Genomic DNA, 19077 nt, shown 5'->3' on the forward strand with positions numbered 1-19077 from the left:
ACTTTGGGTACCTACTACCCTTGTCCGTTCTCGGGGTGGGGACCTGTGCAGACCAACTTACCCTCCCCGGCTGTACTTCAGGGTCACCCTAGCAGAGCTATGGCATGGGGAATAAGTGGATTAAGATGAGGGAACAGGGATGGGGACAGGAGAACATGGGGGTCAAGGTGGGGTCACCTATGGCTCCAGGACTGGGGCAGAGGGGCTGGGATGGGAGGACACGAGTCAGGGTGGGGTTGCACAGGGCTAGGTCTGGGACAGGGAGATGTGGATGAAGATGAGGGGACAGGGCAGAAGATGGAAGGGCAGTGGGGTTAGGATGGGTCATGCAGATCTCGGGAACAGGGGACGAAGCTGAAGATGAGAGGACCCTGTTGAGGATGAGGTCACCTAGGGCTCCACACTAAGGAACAGGAATGGGGGCTGGAGGACGCTGGGGTCAAGGTGGGACCACCCAGGGCTCAGGACTGCAACATAGGGGCTGGGACAGGGATGGGGACGGGAGGACACTGGGGTCGGGGAGGGTCACCCGCGGCTCAGGACTGGGGCACGGGCACGCTGGGGTCGGGGGGGGCCCCCGCGGGTCGGGACCGGGGCACGGGCACGCTGGGGTCGGGGGGGGCACCCGCGGGTCGGGACCGGGGCACGGGCACGACGGGGTCGGGGGGGGCACCCGCGGGTCGGGACTGGGGCACGGGCACGCTGGGGTCGGGGGGGCACCCGCGGGTCGGGACTGGGGCACGGGCACGATGGGGTCGGGGGGGCACCCGCGGGTCGGGACTGGGGCACGGGCACGCTGGGGTCGGGGGGGGCACCCGCGGGTCGGGACTGGGGCACGGGCACGCTGGGGTCGGGGCGGGGGGGCACGGCCCCGCCCCCTGGGGTGAGCCCCGCCCCCGCACGGGGTAGGCCCCGCCCCTGCGCAGTGCATGCCGGGCGGCCGTGGCTGGCGGGCGGCTCGGCTCGGCTCGGCAGCGATGGCGGGCGGCGGGCCGGGCGCGGCGCGCTGGGGGCGGCGGCGGGGCACGGCGGCGATGGCGGCAGCAGCGGCCCTGTCCCTAGCGCTGGCTCTGGCCTGCCTGCTGCTGCTGCGGGGAGCGCTGCTGGGCGCGGCGGCGCTGGGCGCGGCGGGGGCCTGGTGCGCGATGCGGCCCGGCCCGCTCGCACCGCGCCCACTCGGGAAAGCCGCGGCCAACGGGAGCCCGGCCGCAGCCTCAGGCCGGCCCGTGAGGGCCCCTCCGCGCCGCGTCGGCCTCGGGTAAGTGGAGTAGGGGGCGGGAGAAGGGCGGGAAGGAAAGGAAACCCGGCGGCGCTGACCCCTCTGTCCCCGCAGGGCCTCGCCGGTCACCCCGCGCTGCCCGCCGCAGGGCCCGCGCCGCCGGTACCCACTGCCTCAGGCTCTCAGCACCGTCCCTGTTGTTCTGCCTGCGGCTCGTTGGGAGACGAGCTGCTCTCCTAGGAGCACACCCTGGCTTCGCAGGACCGGCCCCATCCGCAGTCCCGTCACCGTGAGGATCGCCCGGCCGGCAGCCAACCTGGCTCGCTCCCCGGCGTGAGTATGGGAAGGGGGGGACCGAGATTCGCTTCGGCCTCGCCTCCAGCGTGGGCAGCGCTGAATGAACTTCGGCTTTATCGGGCTGACTCGAGGAATAATCGGTTACCTGGCCCTCCACGATTGTGCTGACCAGAACAGTCCTCAGGCTATCCCCACCCCGGCATTTGACCACTCCAGCCCCATCCTAGGCATTGCTGTGTTGTGGGGAAGGTTGTGCAATCCCGACCTCCTGGAGAGGCTGCACAGGAGAGCCCAAGATAACCCTTTTTTCTCTCCCATGGGAGCAGCTGAAAGGTAGCACATTAGGGATGTCAGCTTGCCTTGAGAGCCCAGGATAACCCTCTCTTTTTTTCCCCCATGGGAGCAGCTGGGGCACTGGGAGGTAGCACATGTGGGATCTCATTTTGCCTGGACAGCCCAGGATAATCCTCTCTTTTTTTTCCCATGGGAGTAGCTGGGGCACTGAGAGGTAGCACGTTGGGAATCTCGCCTGGAGAGCCCAGGATAACCCTCTCTTTTTTTTCCCATAGGAGCAGCTGGGACACTGGGAGGTAGCACATTTTGGATCTCAGCTTGCCTAACACCTTTCTTTGCTTTGCCTCATAGCCTGGAGCAGCTGATGTCACCCATTGCTTCACCAGCCAACAGCAGCCTGGACCCATGTGCAAAAGAGACTGTGCTGAGTGCTATCAAGGAGAGCAGGAAGAGGGCTGTGGAGCGGGAAGAGGAGGAGGAGGATCAAGCATTTGGAAACAATCAAGAGAGCAAGAGAAGGTAGTAGACCAGCAGTCCAAGTCGCTGCCTGTGCGTTGGGAAGGTCATAAACAGGGCTAGCGCTTCGGTGGTGACAAATGGGAGGTGTTGCAGGGCATACTGGGCCCTGTGTGGGCAGGAGTCTGGGTTACAAAAGTGCTGTGGGAATTGAACCGCAAAGAGGAAGCGCATCTCATCACTCAGCCCTCTGGGCTGTGGCAGTCCTCCGAGAGCTCTTTTTGTCCTTGAGATCAAAAGGATGTGCTTTAGGTCTTTGTCTGGGGGAACCTGTGGCCCAGGTGTGTTCCCTTGTGCTGCTAGGTTGGGAGAGGCTGGGGTATGGATCAGGAAAGCCTGGCAGGCCTCCCTTGCAGAGAAGCAACCTCTATCGTTGCAGGCATTTGCAGACTAGTGAAACTTGATGTGAAATGCTGGTATCTGCTGTAGCTTATCTCTGTCCTTCAGTCAGCCTCAGGCTTCCAGGAGGGACAGGATCCCCAGGTCTTAGAGCCTCAGGTGAAAGCACTGTGCTTTAAAGCATCTGCCAGCTTCCTTTGTCTACTGTAGCTAGCAAAAGTAGATAGAAACACAGAAGTGAGCAAGAGAAGCTATCTTCTGCTTTTATTAGTCAAGGTCAGGAGTTTCCAGCTCCAAGAGATGAGAGTGGCAGTGCTCTGGGAAGGACAAGGCATGCTAGGGTCTGCCAGAGCCTTTCGAAGTGCCCAGGCGCTGCCTCGCTGTTTCTCTTCTTCATTCTTACCCTTCCACTAGTGTACATGGAGGCCATTCACCTCGTGCCCCCTTCATGCTGGTGCTGCCTGCCTGGGCTTGAGCAAGGGAACCAAGAAACTGCAGGAGTGGCCTTGGGCACTGTCTGGGCTCCTTGTTCTGTGTGCTGTGCTGGGGTTGCTGCTGGAGTGGCCCTGAGAGCACAGCAGGGAGAGTAGTGGCTTACAGGCAGCCAGCAGCTGCCTTGCTGCTGCAGCAGGTTTTGTTGTCCTCCCTCACTGAATTTTGCCTCTTACTTTTGGACCCTTGCTTCAACTTTGTGAATCTGAATCCTACAAGGCCTGAGCAGGACAACAACAGAATGGGTACAGAAGTATGAGGCTCAGGGTAGAGAAACAGGGTTGGCTTTTCTTTTTTTACTTTATTATATACTTTTTAAATATGATAATATCCAGCAGCTCTGCCACAACAGTCAGCATTAATGTCTGGCAAGCATGAAGAATGCTTGTAGGCAGAAAGTCCTGTGACCTTTGAGGGCAGAAAAGAGCCTGTGTCAGCTGGAGAGCACAGGATGTCCTGTGTGCTGGGGTCAACATGCTTGGAGCTCAAGGGAAGCATTTGGGCTAAGTGACAGGGCTGATTGTCCACCTTCAGCTCTGCTTCACAGCAGAGTTTGCTTGAAGATTTTCAGGCTTTAGACCTTCACTGAATCCTTGTGAGAATGGGGATACAGTTTCTGACTTGCAGTCCAGAGCATTGGTTAGAGAGAGTTTGGAGGTACATGTTTCAGAGCTTAGGTCTGTAGCAGAAATGAGCTCCTGAGTACCTGTAAAATATTTTATAGTAATGGATTTGAACAAAATCAAAACTACTCTGTCTAGCTGGCAGCTGGTGGAGCTGCTTATACTTAAGAGGAGATAATTTGGAGTGAGAATGAGTACAGGACCAACTAGAAAGAGAATCTTCATCAGGATGCAAATGGGGGAAAACTCTGCCCTAGGTGGGTGGCTGGAAAAGTCAGGTTTGTGCTCTCCTAGTGCTGAGCCTGCCTGGAGGGATTCCTTTCCCCAGGCTGGGCAGGCAGCCCCTGTCTCTGCTGCCTCCACACTACCACAGGCCTTCTGTCCTCTCTCCCACAGGCGCCACGACAGCAGTGGAAGCGGGCAGTCGGCGTTTGAGCCGCTAGTAGCCAATGGTGCCCCCACCTCTCTCATACCCAAGTAAGTGCCTGTTTGGCCAAAAGCAGCTGCTGTGAGCTGGGGGTGGTGGTTGTCTAAAATCCTCTGTGCTCTGGAAAAGGCACTAGCTCATTTTGCTTTTGGAGCCCAGCCTTGGGGGAGAGCGAGAAAGGCTGTGACTATGCCTATGCCTTTGGTCCGTTGGAGCACAGATCGGCAGCCCTAAGGGCTGGTTTGCTGCTGTGGCTTGTTTCCAAGCCCTGCAGTATAAGAAGTGTGGCTGCTTTCCTTCACCTGCCCTGTGTTTAAAGGACCTGTGGACAGAGTGGTGGATGGGTGGTTCCTAAAATCATCTTCTACCATTTCTAGGCCTGGCTCTCTGAAGAGAAGCCTTGTCTCACACTACCCAGATGACTGCTCAAACAAGAGGTCGTGCCTCTCTTCCACAAGCTCCCTCAACCACAGCTACACTGGTGGGATCCCCAGCTCCATCCGCAATGCCATTGCCAGCTCCTACAGCTCCAGCAAGGGCCTTGCACAGGTAGGGGACACCCAGTGCAGAGGGGCTCAGCCCACCTGCAGGATCACTCCTTGTAACTCAGGTGTTACTCAGAGAGGGCTCATAGAGAGAGCAGTATTGGTGGGAGCCTGGCAGTGAGTACTGTGGGGACCAGTGCAGCTCAGCAAGGTGCTTTCATCTCATTGAAGGTTAGGCATGCTGCTGGGCCAGCAGCAGCAGGCAGTGATGTCACTTGTCCTTTGGTGCACACCGCTGGAGGAGTCCCCAGGCTGTGCTGTCCTGCTGCAGTGCTTGTTTTACATCAAAGCAAGAAGGTGGCTGCAGCCTGAACTGTTCTGCTAGGGTGGATAGTTCAGGTGAATGGGAAAGAGGAACAAAAAATCACTTTGCTGTGCTGCCACCTTTTCAGCTGCAGTCAGCATTGGACCTCTGCACCCAGATCAAAGCTGCTGAGCTGTAATAAAACATTGCTTATGTCCTCGCCCAGGCTTGCAGATGTAAGATGTAGCTATGGATAATGGAGCTTGGTGATCTGTGTGAGGAAAGATTTCCTTCTGGAAATATTGGTAGGGAAAGGCTTCCTCTGCCTAGGGCAAGTCAAAAATCTCTGAGGTGGGATCTGTCTGCTCTGAGCTCCTGGTAAGGAGGTCTCCTGCTCCTGCCAGATCAGCCCTACAGACATGAGGGCATCTGAAACAACCAAGCGGCCACTGCCTGTACTGTAGAAAGGCGAGAGCCAGCATCTGACCAGCAGCGTCCTCCTTTCCCACCCTCAACCAGGCTGTAACGAGCCTGGAGGCTGCTTGCTCCCAGAATGGATTCAGTTTGGGGTGGCTAAACTTTGCAGTCCACAGAGTGTGGAGGAAAGTTAAGTGGTGCTGAAGCAAGAGAGGCTCTGAGCTGTTAGCGTGGCCTTGGGAGATGGGGTTTAATCTGCAGGTGAGCAGGAGGATGGGAGGCCGTGCTCCCTGCCAGCCCCTGCACTGAGTTACTGCTGGTCTCCCTCTGTGTTCCAGCTGCGGAAGAGAAGTGATGTGAGCGTGTCCCCACTGTCCAGCCCAGCGTCCTCCCGTCCCCAGACCCCTGAGTGGCCTCGCAAGAAACCCAGGTAACTGGCTGCCCACTCAGCAAGTGCCCTCTCATGGATGCCAGCCAGCAGAGAGCAGTCACCTGCCCAGCTGTCCTAGTGTCTTGCTTTCCTCTGGAGCTGGCCCTTCTCTGAGACCTGGCAGTTGGGTCACCTCTCAGTGTTGGAAACTCTTTTGTGTCAGTTTTCTCTGTCATCTTGTCACATCCTGATCTCAGTCACAGTAGTGCTGAGTTGCACTATTCCTGCCTTGCTTCTAGGCTGGGTTAGAGATTTAAGGGCTCAGGTTGCTGCAGAGATGACCTTGCCTTGTGGCATTGGCATGACCTGGGTTGCTGGTTGCTGAAACAGTGGGAAAGATGGGCCCTGATTTTTGCTGTCTCCTCAAAATCTGTTCAAGATGTCTACAGCAAGGCTGTGTTTTATTTAGCACATGTCTCAGAGCACAGGTCTTGTTTGTTCTCAGCTCAGAGAAGGACCTGAACTTTAGTCAGAACAAAAACTGAAACAGCCACCTACCCTAGTAACAGGGTGACTCCAGACCAGAAACCTGTGAGGGGCAACAGCTCCCATCTGGATGCCATTTTGGTACCCTGAGGCTCATTGTCCTGCAGCAAGTGCAGAGACTCAGGCCCTATCAAGCTAGATCTAGGGAAGAGAGCGGCTCCTGTCTGGATCTGCTTTCAGGATGGTGCAGTGAGGACAAGGCTGCTGTATTCCAGTCTGTAGGTTGGTGGAGACAAAGGAGCACACTAGGGGTGCTCGTGCGAGTCCTTAATGTGTCTGGTCTTATCCTGCTCCCTGGGGACAGGGACAGGCTGGGGCTGACCCTAACTGACTCTCTCCTATCTGCACAGGGAGGAGGAGTCACATCGCTCCAACACTTCCACACCAGTCAAATCAGACAAGGAGCTGCAGACAGAGAAAGGTGAGTGCAGGTGGGCCCCAGCTCTTTGCTCCAGTTGGATGGGCCACTGGTGCAAGCAAGGAACAGGACAAGAGGTCAGCAGGTGGGATTATCTTGAGGTGTCACCAGGAAACTAGGAATGTGTAGGTCCCAAGGCAGGGACACTTCTACTGGCCACTGCAACGGCCCTAAAGGGATTTCCAGGCGATGAGCAAGAGGTGCTGATAATGTGGGTGAACGAGCACATGCCAGGGAGCTGGCTTGCAAGGGGAAAATTACCAGCCCCTAAGCCAGCATAGGTCTGGGTGTTAACCCTGTGACAAGACCTGCTGTGGTACGAGTAGCACCCTGATCAGACTCAAGGCACAGCTTATTCTAGTGCTTCCTCAGACAAAATTAAGAGGGAATCCTCTGTACCCGTTGCAGATTGGGTCCTACAACCAGATGTGTCACTTGTGTGATAGGGCCCTATGGCTAGATGTGGCTTCTGGTTTTGGTAGGCAGTGTGCCAGGATTGTGAGGAGTTGGGCAGGGACCACTGCCCTGCAGATCCCCAGCAGGCTCTTGTAGCAGGCTGCCCCAAGATGTGCTGCAGCCAGCTGCTCTTGCAGGGCATCGCAGGCCCAATTCAACTGTCCTCAGTTCAAAGCCGTGCCCTTGGCTCTGCCTTCTGAGATGGGTCATCCTGAGAGGAGTCAGAAAGGACAACCCTGTTGGTACATGTCAGACGCCACCTCTGCCTAGAGCCGGTCCTGACTTGTCTTCTCCTTTAGCGGTGGAGACGCCGGTGCAGAAGAAGAATTCCCTGAGCCCGGCGTCGGGGAGCAGCGGGAAGCGCAAGCGGAAGATCCAGCTGCTGTCGTCTCGCCGTGGGGACCAGCTGGCGCTGGTACGTCGCTGTCTCGCAGCCCCTTTTGCCCTCCTCTGGAGATAGAATGTGCTCACTGCAATTTCTGCAGGGCTGGGGGGAGACTGACCTGCCTGCCCTCAGGAAGGAGGCCCCGTCCTTGGCCGAGTGGGAAGTGACGCTATCCCCAGCCCCAGTGTCTGGTGGGCTGTGCGTGATTGTGCTGCCTGCTGCCGGACCAGGTAATGGCCTGGGGAAGGCCTGCCGTGCCCTCAGCGCCAAGCCGGGGGCCACAATGAGTGGGAATCGGAGCTCCGCGGTAGCGTGCTGCGGCAGAACCAGCTGCTTCACGGGTCTTGCGACGGCCAGCCTTCACCACACCTTCAGAGAGGCTCTGCCCGCTTCCCACAGAAGGAGCTAAGCTGCTGCTCTCTCTTGGCAGCCCCCGCCGCCTCAGCTGGGCTACTCCATCACCTCGGAGGACCTGGATGCGGAGAAGAAGGCAGCGTTTCAGTGGTTCAACAAAGTCTTGGAGGATAAGGCCGGTAAGAGCAGGCAGGGAAGGCAGAGCAGGTGGCAAGGCAGAGAAACATGGGGCTGGAGCTGGCAGGGCACGGAGGTTTCTGTATAGTGCAGGCTGGGGAAGCTCCTGGGCCAGTTCTGCCTGGTCCTCGGGACTGAGGTTGTTTAGTGCCTTCAGACTCAGCAGAGCTGATGTTCTGGAGTCCTCAGGGTGAGTGTAGGAGGGTCCCAGCTCTGTGCCTGGGTTGGATGGGCCATCAGGAGCAAGCAGCAGGATAGGAGGCAGCTGAGGTCTGAAGGTGGGAGTGGCACGAGATCTCACCTGGAAACCAGAAATGTGCTGCTCCCAAGGCAGTAGCACTTATGCTGGTCTCTGCAACTGCCCTAAAGGGACTTCCAGGTGATAAGCTGTGGGTGTGCTAGCACACACTTGAGAGCTGGGTGAGGATCCCCAGGGCTGGAGCTGTGGGGTATTCATGCAGATTCCCTCTCTACTGGGGAAGTTCTGATAAGAAGTAATCCCCTACAGCAAGTTGCAGGGCCTGATTTCTTGCTCCCTCCTGACAGATGTGGCCCCCAGCACCACTGCAGAGGCCACACCTGTGTCCAGGCCACTGGTGTTCACCATGACCTCCCCAGGGCCTGTGCCTGCCTCAACAGCTCCTGCCCTGGCCACCACCAACTCGTTCCTGGACAGCCTGAAGAAGGTGCAGAGCAGCCAGACTGTGCCTACATCAGCAGGTGAGGAAGATTGGCAGAGCAAGGTGGCATGGTGGGAGCTTTGCATTCTTTGTGGGAGGCAGGTGGCAGAACTCCCTGTTCAATGGCTCTGTTGGCACCTGAGCTGGCAGGCAGGTCTTGGAGTGCACATTGAGCCCTTGACCCTGTTGGGAGCCACATAAATGTGGAGGATTGGGTCTGTCTGTACAGGTGGGTGCTGCTCCAGGAGTCTTTACAGCGGTGGAGGGGGGGTGGCAGAGGGTCGTCTATACATGACCTGTCCCTAAGTGAGTTCTGTCCCTTACCAGACTCCACTGGAGCTGCAGCAGTGTCCCAGCCACCTTCATCAGCTGCACAGCCTCCCGCTCCTGCTGTATCACAGGAGTCTGCTACTCTGCCTGCCACCTCTGCTGACACCAAGCCTGTGCCTGTGCTGAGCACAGCTGCCCCTGCTGCACCACCTGCCTTGGGGCTGCAGGCCCCCAGCAGCCTGGCACCATCTGCATTCACAGAGCTGACCGAGACCCCCAGCAAGCCTCCCTCCTTCCCAAAGCCAAGCATCCTTTTCGGGACGTCAAACCCCTCTCCTGCCAGCCAGCCAGCAACAACTGCAGTCACTGCTGTGCCCACCACAGTCACTGTTATACCCACCACAACCGCTGCAGTGCCCAGCACGACCCCTCTCTTCAAACCCATCTTTGGTGCTCTGCCAAAAAGCGAGAGCACCACACCGTCTGCAGCTGTTGTCTCTGCCACAGTCACTGTGTCTGCGAGCTCAGGCTCTTCCTCAGCATCCTCCACCACCACCATGTTCAAGCCCATCTTCGGTAGCGTCACCACAGCTTCATCTCCGGCGAAGGTCTCTCCTTTTGCCTTCAAACCGATGTCACAGCCAGCCTCAGCCACAGATCTGCCAGAGGCCTCCACAACTACCCTGGCAGGAATCACGGGGATTCCTAACGTCATCTTCACCACTGCAGCTACAACTTCTGCCACGCACAGTTCCTCCACAGATGCCACCACTAAACCTGTCTTCAGTTTTGGACTCAACCCACCTGCCTCTACTGGTCCCACCACCAGCCTGACAGTCACTGCTGCCACATCCACCAGCATGTCGCAGCCCTTCCTCTTCGGGGGTCAAACCAACTCAGCTACCACCACAGCAAACAGCTTTGCCTCCCCAGGGCCAGTGTTCCAGTTTGGAAAGCCACCTGCAGCTACAGTCACTGCCACCACCAGTGTCCCAGGAGGCCCTGCCTTTGGCCAGGCACCTTCAAATTCAACAGCTCCTACCACCACTGTGGGCTTTAGCATATTTGGGGCCGCCACACTGACTACTGCTCCAGCCACCACAGGTCAAGCAACGCTGACGTTCGGCTCCTCGCTCTCAGCTTTTGGCAGTTCCTTTAGCACAGGCACGAAGCCGCCACCGCCGTATCCCGGCGCAGCGAATCAGCCCAGCTTCAGCAGCGGCACCGCCGAGAGCCAGCCGCCCGCCAATAAACCCCCTGCTGGCCCCGTCACCTTTGGCCCTCCCTTCAGTTTTGGAGCCCCCGCGGCCCAGTCCGCTGCTCAGCCTGCGTTTGGCAGCGGCACTCAGCCAGCCTTTGGCACAACCAGCGCTCAGGGCTCCTTCGGCACCAGCAGCACCCAGGCGGCGTTTGGGACCACCACGTCGGTCTTCTCCTTTGGGACAGCCACTTCCACCACCGCCAGCTTCGGTTCCACCACCCAGACCACGAGCAGCAGCACGAGCACCGCGGTCTTCGGCGCCACCCCTTCTCCTTTCACCTTTGGGGCGAACGCCCAGCCAGGCCCCTCTGGCAGCGCCTTCGGGGTCGGCACGCCCGCCCTGAGCAGCGCCTCTCCCGCCGTGGCATTCAGCTTCGGGGCTGGGCAGAGCGGGGCATCGCCAGCAGCCACGCCGTTTGGCTCTTCCCTGGCACAGAGCACGCTGGGGGCACAGAACCAGGGCACGCCCTTCGCCTTCGCCGTGTCCAGCACACCCAACACCAAGCCGGCGTTTGGAGGTGAGTCGGGGTGGCCAGGCCTTCTTGGGGGGTGAAGGGCAGGGCTAGATGCAGGCAGCAGCTTTTCTGCCAGACCTTGCTGAGTTCCCTGGGCTCAACAGCCTTGGAGAAGCTGCTGTGCAAAGGGAGTGTGCTTCCCCTGCTTGCTGTCCAGGTCCCTAGCCCTCAGTGGTGGAGGGGAATCATTAAATGGTGCTCCTTGGCCCCTCTAAATCTGTCAAGTCCCTGGCCCAACACAAGTGCCGAGCACACCCAGGTGCCTTGCAGAAGCCAAGGCCTTGCCAGTGCTTAAAAGCAGTCTGGAGCTCCTTGGCGAGTAGAGGCTCTGCCAGCTAGCAACTGAAGTCCTTCTTGCATGCTCTCTGAGGTTTTCCCCACCACTTTGCATCCTCACTGGCCAGTCTCATCTCCTATGGAGCTGAAACCCACGTGCTGAGGAGCTAATTGATCTAGAAAGACAGGGGCACCTGGCCCGCAGATCCTGCCCAGCTGGCAGGAGAGCCCAGGGATTACCACGAGAGCACAACTTCATGCATTAAAAGGCCTTCTTGGGTGAGGAGACTGCTGCCAGGGGACGCTGATGCTTTAGCTCCTGAAAGGAGATCTGGGCCTCCTGCGGATGCTGCCAGTTCCTGAGGGCCAGACCCCACCCCGCCTTGCCAACCTCAGCTCACGATGGCACGTTGCTTTTCAGCAGCTCCCACGCCCACCTTCGGGCAAAGCACGCCCGTCCCAGGAGCCATGGGGAGCGGCAGCAGCAGCCTTTCCTTCGGGACACCCACCACCCCTGCCTCGGGCTTCGGAGGAGTCGGCGCTTCCTTTGGTAAGGAAGGAGTTGGTGCTTTGGCCTTGGGGAGCTGATGTGGGCAGCAGAAGCTGGGGGCTGTGCTCAGGCTGGGGACAGCAAAAGGGTCAGGCCATGCTGCAAGAGCTGACTTGAGTAGTAGCTGCTGAGCTCTGGGGGATGCAGAACCTTTCGTTCCCCCATGGATGAGGATCTCATTCCCCGTGCCAGCTCTCAGTGAGGCTGCAGAGACCTGAGCTGTGGCTTTCTGCTTGCAGGTTCCTCCACCCCGACTTTTTCCATCGGGTCAGGCTCCAAGACGGGCACTCGCCAGCGGCTGCAGGCTCGCAGACAGCACACTCGTAAGAAGTAACCTCTGGTGCTGCCAGGCCCCCGCCGCCAGCCTGAGCCACGAGCCCCTGCCCACGCGGGGGGCTCTGCTCTAGAGTGCTCCCCACAGTGGGACCAGTGGTGATGAGGCCGGGGGACCCCCTCGCTGATGCCAGCCAGAGACCATGCTGGGTGCCAGTGACCCGGGTGGGATGGGATAAACCAAACTCTTCTTACTTGAACAGTTCCACAGCCAAGGCTGGATGAACCTCTGTACATATCTGCATCGTTTCCTCCCTCACTTTTCTTTTGCCATGTTTCATAACGTGTAGTTTTTCCCCCATTTGCTTCTTCTAGCTGTTTCTGTGCCCTCCTTCTCAGCCCTTGCCCCCATGGCACAGCAGCCAGCAGAGCCACATGTTCCTGGTCGGAGCCCTGCTGACGATGTGCTGTGCTCCTGCCAGCTGTGGTTCCAGGCTGCTACAGGATGCTGCCTTCACCAGGTCTCAGCTCTCCCCACTGTCTCATCCAGTGGCCTGGTGAACGCCGCTCCCTCTGGAGGGCCCCGCTTTGCTGCTCTCCCTGCAGAACATGGGCTGGGGTTAGTGCCAGCCTGGGGTGGGCATCTCGGTGACATGGGTGACTGACCCAGCTGGGTGGTACCCCCCTCCTTGCAATAACTTCATCTCCCGTCGGGCCTCCAGCTGAGGATGCGCCATACTCTGGGACTTCAGCTGGAGGCAGAGGTGGGGATGTGGGTCCCTGCACCCCTCTCCCAGCCACCGAGCAGCCTCCCCAGCCCTGGCTGCTCCCTGCCAGGCTGTAGGCTGCCCCTGCCCGGCTCGTGTAGAGCCGCCCCTGTCTTGCTTTCTCTGTGCTTCCGTTCCGATGCGCTCACTGAATCGAGTTTGGAGGAAGAGCTGAACCGTGTGCGTGGCGGCATGTTGGTTATGCCGGATTTGCTGTTTGGAGTTTCTTCTCCTGGGGGGCGTTTGTCCCTGTGTGGGGGACACGTCTCAGCTAATTGGGTGTTGACAGTAGCATCACTGCGTGGCTGCTCGCGCTGGGGGAGTTGTCCCTTCCTTCTTGTCGAGATTGAAAGGCAGGCAGCTGGCGGGCAGTGTGATGGAGCCTGGACCCCCAAGCATGGCGGCTCCAGCCCTGGCAGTCTTTCCCCTACCTTCCCCTCTTCTCCTGGTGCCCCTTCCCCACCTTGGTGTGCTCTGGAGCCACTAACAGGAGTCCAGAGCAGTTTGGGTGTCCTCCCTCCTCCCCAAGTCCAAATTACTTTTCATTTCTAGCACATTCCCTCTTTGGGTTTTACCAGGTCCTAGAAGCTAAGGTGCTGCTTCCCCTGTTCCTATCATGCCAGGAGTTGTTGTCCTTCCCCTGCCTGGGAGTTCCCTTGGGTAGAGACTACTTGAGCCAGGGGCTCTCCTGAGAGCTGCCCCCTACCCTTGCCCCAGGTGAGGGATGGGCACACCTGTCCACAGGCTCCCCACTACTTCCAGGGGTGTTTTTGCTGCCAGGTTTTTCACTCTCCGAGCCGTGTGAGTGTTGTGTGTCTGCTGAAGTCTAAATTAAAAAGACATTAAAAAAAAAAAAAAGGAAAAAAAAAAAAAAAGGAAGAAAAAATAGAAAAAAAAAGCAAAAAAAAAGTTCAGAAGCAAATATTTAAACGTTTTTTAACCAAATAAAAATTTATTTTTATATTTAAAGCTAAATTGCCTTTTGAATTCCTTCAAGCTTGGTTCAGTGAGCTTGCCCCAACCCCGCTGCAGCGCTGTCGGTAGTGTTTAGCTGTGCCTGTCGCAGCCCAGTGAGGAGCCAGCTGGTGCCCCGGCTCTGCCCACAGGACCAGGTTGTGCTGGGGAGAGGCAGCTGTGTCCTGTGGGCTCTGCCACTGCCTGTGCTCCTCTCGGCCTCTGACATCATCGCCTTCATTTTACAGTGTGATGTGAATGGATGTGACTAAACCTTTTTGGGTTTTTTTAATTCTTTCTCTGAAGGTGAGGAGCAGGAGGAACTCCTGAGTGTTAGGGTGGGTGAGTGGCTTTCTTGGCTGCCAGGAACAAGGTGTCTCTCTCCCAGCAGCTGGAAAGAGCAGAGGGGATACAGCCGTTTAGTGAGGGGAGATGGAGGATGTGCAGGCTGGCACCTGCTGCTGGTGCCGGCAGGGAGTTTCCCAGCCTTTCCTGACCAGCATGGCTGTGGGGGTGCAGCAGGCCCTCCTGGAGCAAGGCAGAGCTGTGCAGGAGGAGCCGGCCTGGGTAAACGTGTCCTCAGAGGTTGAGGAAGAGCTGTGAAGGGCACACTGCATATGAGGGCTGACCCTGGCGATTCCTCTCTCTGCCCCAGGCAGGGTCCTGAGCCAGGAGAGTGCCTGCTGCTCCCCAGCCCTCCGGGGTGGCAGTGGCACGAGCTCCAGTGAGACCCACGTGGCAGACGGAGGGGAACAAGCAGGGAACAAGGTGAAGGCAACCTGAAGAACTATGGCTGTTGGGGCTGGCCCCAACATAGTTGCCCTGTTTAGTTTGCAAGTGCCCATCTCTGTGAGGAGTCAGGCTGTGTCCCAACCCCACCACAGATCCTGCTGAGAGAGAGACCCTTGTGCCCAGACTGCCATGCATGGCCAGGGGAAGCTGGGTTTTAACTCCAACTGAAAACTTGGATCATTCCTGGTGTGGCTGATGAGGAGTTTAGTGTGAATGTGCAATTTTCTTCCTTGCTTCTTATGTCCCTGGTTTAAAATAAAAAGACTTGTGTTCACATCTGCCTTGCTTGTGTTTGATTCCTGGGCCTGAGCAGAGGCCAGGCCTTGCTAGTGTAGCCCAAGACACTGCTGTCCAACAGCCTCTGCTTTCTGGATCCTGCCCCCCCCCCAGTCGAAGGCAGATGCCTTTTTTCCCCCCCTACTTTGCCTCTTGCTCTGCACAGCAGCAATTTCAGAACCAGCCTGCACAAAGATGCTGGAGAACACAGTGGAGAAAGAGAAACTTTAATCTGTTTCATCCCTACAGCCAAAACCCTTCATCCAGACGATGTAAGGATTTTTTTGGGGCAACATGGTAAAGTTAACACCCTTGATCCGGCTGGAATACTCCAGCCCTCCAGGGTACAGAAAGAGGAGTTGTGCTGAACGCTGGTGCTATCTGCAGATTCCCAAGGCTGTGCCTCTAATGCCAGACCTGGGCTGGGGCAAACCTGCTGGGGATTGGCAGTCAGTCCCAGGAGAGCAGGGTTATAAGATTTCACTGTGGCTGCAGCTGGCACAAAGCTTTACTTGTGTCCAGAGGTCCTGCTGCTGTTGAGGCAGCAGTGGCAGCTGAGGAGCCTTCCTTGGCAGCCCAGGAGCCTTCCTTGGCAGCCCCAGCTCAGCACTATGCAGTCCTAACAATGTTCTTCCACTCGCTGCTTTTTCCTCTTCCGCTTCTTGGGAGCTGCTCCTGGATCCCTTCCCTCTGCTGCTTGCTGCAGGTTCTTCTCAGCTGCTGCAGGCAGGGAGCTGTGGAGAGGGAACAGCCCGAGCTACACACCCGAGGTCCCACTCACTGCCACAGTTCCTACCCCCTCCTTGCACACCCACCACAGCCAGACTCCTCCCTTTTCCCACTAGGAAGGCAGCAGCCTCCCCGTGGGTGCCCCAGCAGCCCATGGTCCTCCCAGAAGCTGCTGGAGGCAGGCAGAGCCCACCCCACAAGGCTCTCCTCTCACCTGGGCTCTGCAGCTCCTTCCTCACACCGCTCCAGCATGGCCACAAAGAAGCCCTGGGTGAGCGTGTCTGCAGGAGAGGCACGGAGGCAGCTCTCGGCCCCAGGGAAGGCAGGGAGGCCTCGGCAGGGCCAGGAAGGGAAGGGATCCACCAGCCTGAGGGGTGGGATAAGGGTCAAGGCCGAGCCCCACAGCACCTTGCACTGCATACCCGCAACACGCAGCCTACCTGAAGGCTGAGCCCCGCTCCTGCAGCACAGCCTGCACCACGTCCTCGTTCTCCTCGCGGTGCAGCGAGCAGGTGGAGTAGACCAGGCGCTGGAGGGCCGGGAAGCTCAGGGCATGGCTCAGGGCCTTGCGCTGGAAGCCAGCCAGGGCCTGCAGCCGCTCGGCGCTCGGAGCGGCCTCCTCCATCGGCCCCCGGTTCACCATCCCTGTGGGCACAGCAGCTGTCACCCAAGGGTCCAGGCTCCCAGAGCCTGGCAGCAGGTGGGGCAGTCAGAGCCTGAAGCCTTACCTGAGCCGCTGCAGGACGGATCGAGGAGGATATAGGTCACCTTGCTGTATTTGAGGTCTCCGGGATCCACAGTCAGGAAGTCCTGCTGGGTCAGCTGGAAGCCAGTGACCCCAGCCCGCATCAGCATGGTGTTCATGGTGGCCAGGCGCTTGGTGTCCACATCGAAGGCAAAGATCTGGCTGAAGGCAGAGCCCAGCACCCCAGAGAGGCATGAAAATCCTGCCCAGCTCCAGGAAGTACACTGACAGCAGCAAACTGCCCCAGCAGCCCCAGACATCATCCATCTACTACATGGGCAGAGCCTGGGAGCTGCTACTCCAGGCAGCAGCACTGAGCAAGGCCAGCATGGGGCAGAGAGCAGGGTCAGGGCTGGGAAGCCAACCCCTATGTGACTTCACATCATTCCCAGCCCCTCCAAAGGCCCAGCACTATCAGAGCCAGCAGCACACCCCTGAGTTAGCAGGCAGGGTGGAAGCTCATCCTGCGCCTTCTCCTTTTGGGCTCAGGGAGACCAAGGCCACCTGCACCCTCTCCCTCCCCTCCCAGCCACAAACCCACACTCACCCCTTGTTCTTCATGATGGCAGCCAGGTGGCTGGTCTTGTTTCCAGGGGCAGCACACGCATCGATGACATGGGAGCCAGCAGTGGGGGTGAGGAGGAAGGCAGGGAGGCAGCTGGCCTGCAAGAGGGCAAAGCCCTGTGAGAGGCAAAGGAAGCAAACACCCCTGGACCCCCCTTAGGGCACAGCTGACACTGCAGGGTCACAGGCAGCCACAGCAACATGGGGCCAAATCTACCACCACCCACCCCTAGAAGCCTCTGCCTGGCCCAAACCCTGCATCCCTCCCAGCTGCTGGTCCCAGCTCCTACAGGATGTTTTGCAGCTCAGTTCCCAGGTGAACCTCATAGCTGTGGGCTGCATTTACGACTTCTGCTTACACTCCGAGAACTGCAGCCAGGCCAGCAAAAGCCCATCGCTGCAAGAAGGGGATAAGTCTCCAACCCTTATCAGTGGTTTTCCCACCCTGCAGCCTCCTGCTCCTCAGCAGCCCCACCTTGTCCTGCAGAATTACGTGTCCAGATGTGTACAGAAGGTTGTCATGGAGGTCGGTCTGTGGAGGGAACACCAGCAGCTCTGGGAGATGAAGATCCAACGCAAATTTCTTCCCGGACAGGGCCCTCAGCTCCTCCACACTGCCCACAAAGCACAGGCAGGATGAGCACACAGTCCTGCTTCACTATGCCCTCACCAGAGCACTCCAGAGCCCAGGCAGAGAACCTCCTTTCATCCCACCCCTCCTCTACACTTCAGCAGCAGGCAGCACCCAGGAGGCAGGGAGAAAGCAAGGAGTGACAAGAGGCCCCACGCTAGACATAAGCATCAAGACCAACACCCCTGCAGCTCACAGGACCTCGTTCCAAGCCCTTACTGCTCACCAACGTCCCAGATAAGGTGGGATGGCAGAAAGAAATGCTCACCTGCCTGCTTTGCCCAGGTAGGAGTAGCCCTGGCGCTTGAAGAACTCAACCACATCATCCACACAAGTCTTCAGGGTGTTGACTCGGACGTAGCGCGGCACCTGGGGAGCTGAGGGAGCCGGTCGGGTCTGACACAACCCACCACTGCCACCAGCACAGAGTGACCGCCCCACCCGGAGGCCCACTCACCGCCGGGGCTCGCTGCCTGCGCCGGGGCCAGGAGGTCCTCGTTCCGGCTCACCTTCTGCTGCACCTTCAGGCGGGCCAGCTCAGCCTCCAGCCGGGCCCGGTGCCGCCGGGCCAGCGCCTTCCAGCGGCCCCCGCACTTGAGGCCCTTGCCGAAGAGCAGGTCGTACACCAGCACCTGCGGGGACGTGGGTGAGCCCAGCCCCACCGCCCTGAATCCCGCTACCAAGGGGCCACCCCCCGGTTCCTCTTACCTTCGCCAGCTGAGGGGGAAGCTTCTTCTCGGCCTGCAGCAGCGCGGCGCCAGCCAGCAGCTTCTCCAGCACCGGGGAGTAGCGAAGGGTCTCGGACACCAGGGCGTACAGCTGCCGGACGTGCTGTGGGGCGGTCAGGGGCTGCCCGGGGACAGGGCCCCTGCCCGACGCCGGCTCCCCCCGTCGCCCTGCCTCGGGCCGCCCCCTTTCCTTCTCCGGTGCCCTCCCGGCCCCTCTCCCCCCTCACCGGGAAACGGCTGTTGTACACCAAGCTCTTGATGCCGCCGTCGCCGCGCTCCAGCCCCTGCAGGACGGCGGCGGCCGCGCTGTACAGCGCCATGGCCTCGCCCGGCCTCCGTCCCCACGCGCCCGCCTGCGCCGCCGCCGCCGCTTCCGGCCTGGAGACCTCTGCGCCGTGAGACCTCCCGGCCGCTAGGGGGCGAGCGGCGGAGGCGGCGCAGTGGGAGCCTCTCGGTGGTCGCCGTGAGGCGGGCAGGATGGTGAGGGCGGGCTGACCCCCGGGCTGGGAGCGGCTGGCAGCGTTACCCCCGAGCCCGCCGGCACCCTCCCAGCCGGGCCGGCGCGGCCTGCAGGGGCTGCTCGGCAGCCCGAGAGGTGCGGACAGTGTCTGCAGCCTGCCATAGGAGTCCCGTTACATCGGCCGGTGTGTAGCGCGGAGGCATGAACGTGTGCCGGCTCAGCCGGCGCTGCGGCGGCGTGGGGAGAGGGTTTCCCCGGAGAGTTGGCGTCGTTCGTGCTGAAGAAGCAACCTAAATGCCAGCCTGGGCCAGGAAAGCGGCCCCTGCAAGCGCCGTCTCATCCAGCGAGACGAGCTCCAGGGACACCTGGGTCAATGGGCGAGCAGCAGAGTGCTGCAGAAACGCCGCTGCTTTGCCGAGCTCGGCTGTGATTAGCAACGGACGGTGTGGATGCCAATCCTCGGTGCAATCATCTCGTACCTGGACAG

At 59.2% G+C, this 19077-nt stretch overlaps 2 protein-coding genes across 4 annotated transcripts; one reads left to right on the forward strand and one right to left on the reverse strand.

Moving 5' to 3' along the window:
- The first annotated feature begins 929 nt into the window (after nucleotides 1-929).
- LOC135187444 (putative nuclear envelope pore membrane protein POM 121B) lies at nucleotides 930-14731 on the forward strand. Its single transcript, XM_064166149.1, has 13 exons — nucleotides 930-1258; nucleotides 1334-1552; nucleotides 2162-2329; nucleotides 4177-4257; nucleotides 4585-4756; nucleotides 5752-5843; nucleotides 6680-6750; nucleotides 7503-7618; nucleotides 8019-8121; nucleotides 8666-8839; nucleotides 9127-10848; nucleotides 11543-11671; nucleotides 11911-14731. The coding sequence occupies exons 1-13, from the start codon at nucleotides 930-932 to the stop codon at nucleotides 12003-12005; spliced, it is 3471 nt and encodes a 1156-aa protein (XP_064022219.1). The 3' UTR covers nucleotides 12006-14731.
- A 213-nt stretch (nucleotides 14732-14944) lies between these two features.
- On the reverse strand, nucleotides 14945-18517 carry NSUN5 (NOP2/Sun RNA methyltransferase 5). Of its 3 annotated transcripts, none has more exons than XM_064166156.1 (10): nucleotides 18358-18516; nucleotides 18111-18221; nucleotides 17860-18034; nucleotides 17671-17779; nucleotides 17247-17385; nucleotides 16755-16870; nucleotides 16191-16369; nucleotides 15903-16107; nucleotides 15677-15829; nucleotides 14945-15467 (listed from the first exon to the last, which is right to left on the reverse strand). In XM_064166156.1, exons 1-10 carry the CDS (start codon nucleotides 18448-18450, stop codon nucleotides 15353-15355), a joined length of 1395 nt encoding a protein of 464 aa, XP_064022226.1. In that variant the 5' UTR covers nucleotides 18451-18516; the 3' UTR covers nucleotides 14945-15352. The 3 variants fall into 3 exon arrangements, with proteins under 3 accessions (XP_064022226.1, XP_064022225.1, XP_064022227.1); XM_064166155.1 differs by having other exon boundaries at nucleotides 18111-18233; XM_064166157.1 differs by lacking the exon at nucleotides 15677-15829 and having other exon boundaries at nucleotides 18111-18233; nucleotides 18358-18517.
- Nucleotides 18518-19077: the final 560 nt, after the last annotated feature.

Source organism: Pogoniulus pusillus, chromosome 27, assembly GCF_015220805.1.
Source record: "Pogoniulus pusillus isolate bPogPus1 chromosome 27, bPogPus1.pri, whole genome shotgun sequence".
Lineage (NCBI taxonomy): Eukaryota > Metazoa > Chordata > Aves > Piciformes > Lybiidae > Pogoniulus > Pogoniulus pusillus.

Coding starts and splice junctions, on each gene's coding strand:
- LOC135187444 (XM_064166149.1), top strand. CDS start 930: ATGCCGGGCGGCCGTGGCTGGCGGGCGGCTCGGCTCGGCTCGGCAGCG. Junction 1,259..1,333: donor CCGCGCCGCGTCGGCCTCGG/GTAAGTGGAGTA, acceptor CTGTCCCCGCAG/GGCCTCGCCGGTCACCCCGC. Junction 7,619..8,018: donor GTGGGGACCAGCTGGCGCTG/GTACGTCGCTGT, acceptor CTCTCTTGGCAG/CCCCCGCCGCCTCAGCTGGG.
- NSUN5 (XM_064166155.1), bottom strand. CDS start 18,450: ATGGCGCTGTACAGCGCGGCCGCCGCCGTCCTGCAGGGGCTGGAGCGC. Junction 18,234..18,357: donor TGTACAACAGCCGTTTCCCG/GTGAGGGGGGAG, acceptor ACCGCCCCACAG/CACGTCCGGCAGCTGTACGC. Junction 15,830..15,902: donor GAGCGGGGCTCAGCCTTCAG/GTAGGCTGCGTG, acceptor CCCACCCCTCAG/GCTGGTGGATCCCTTCCCTT.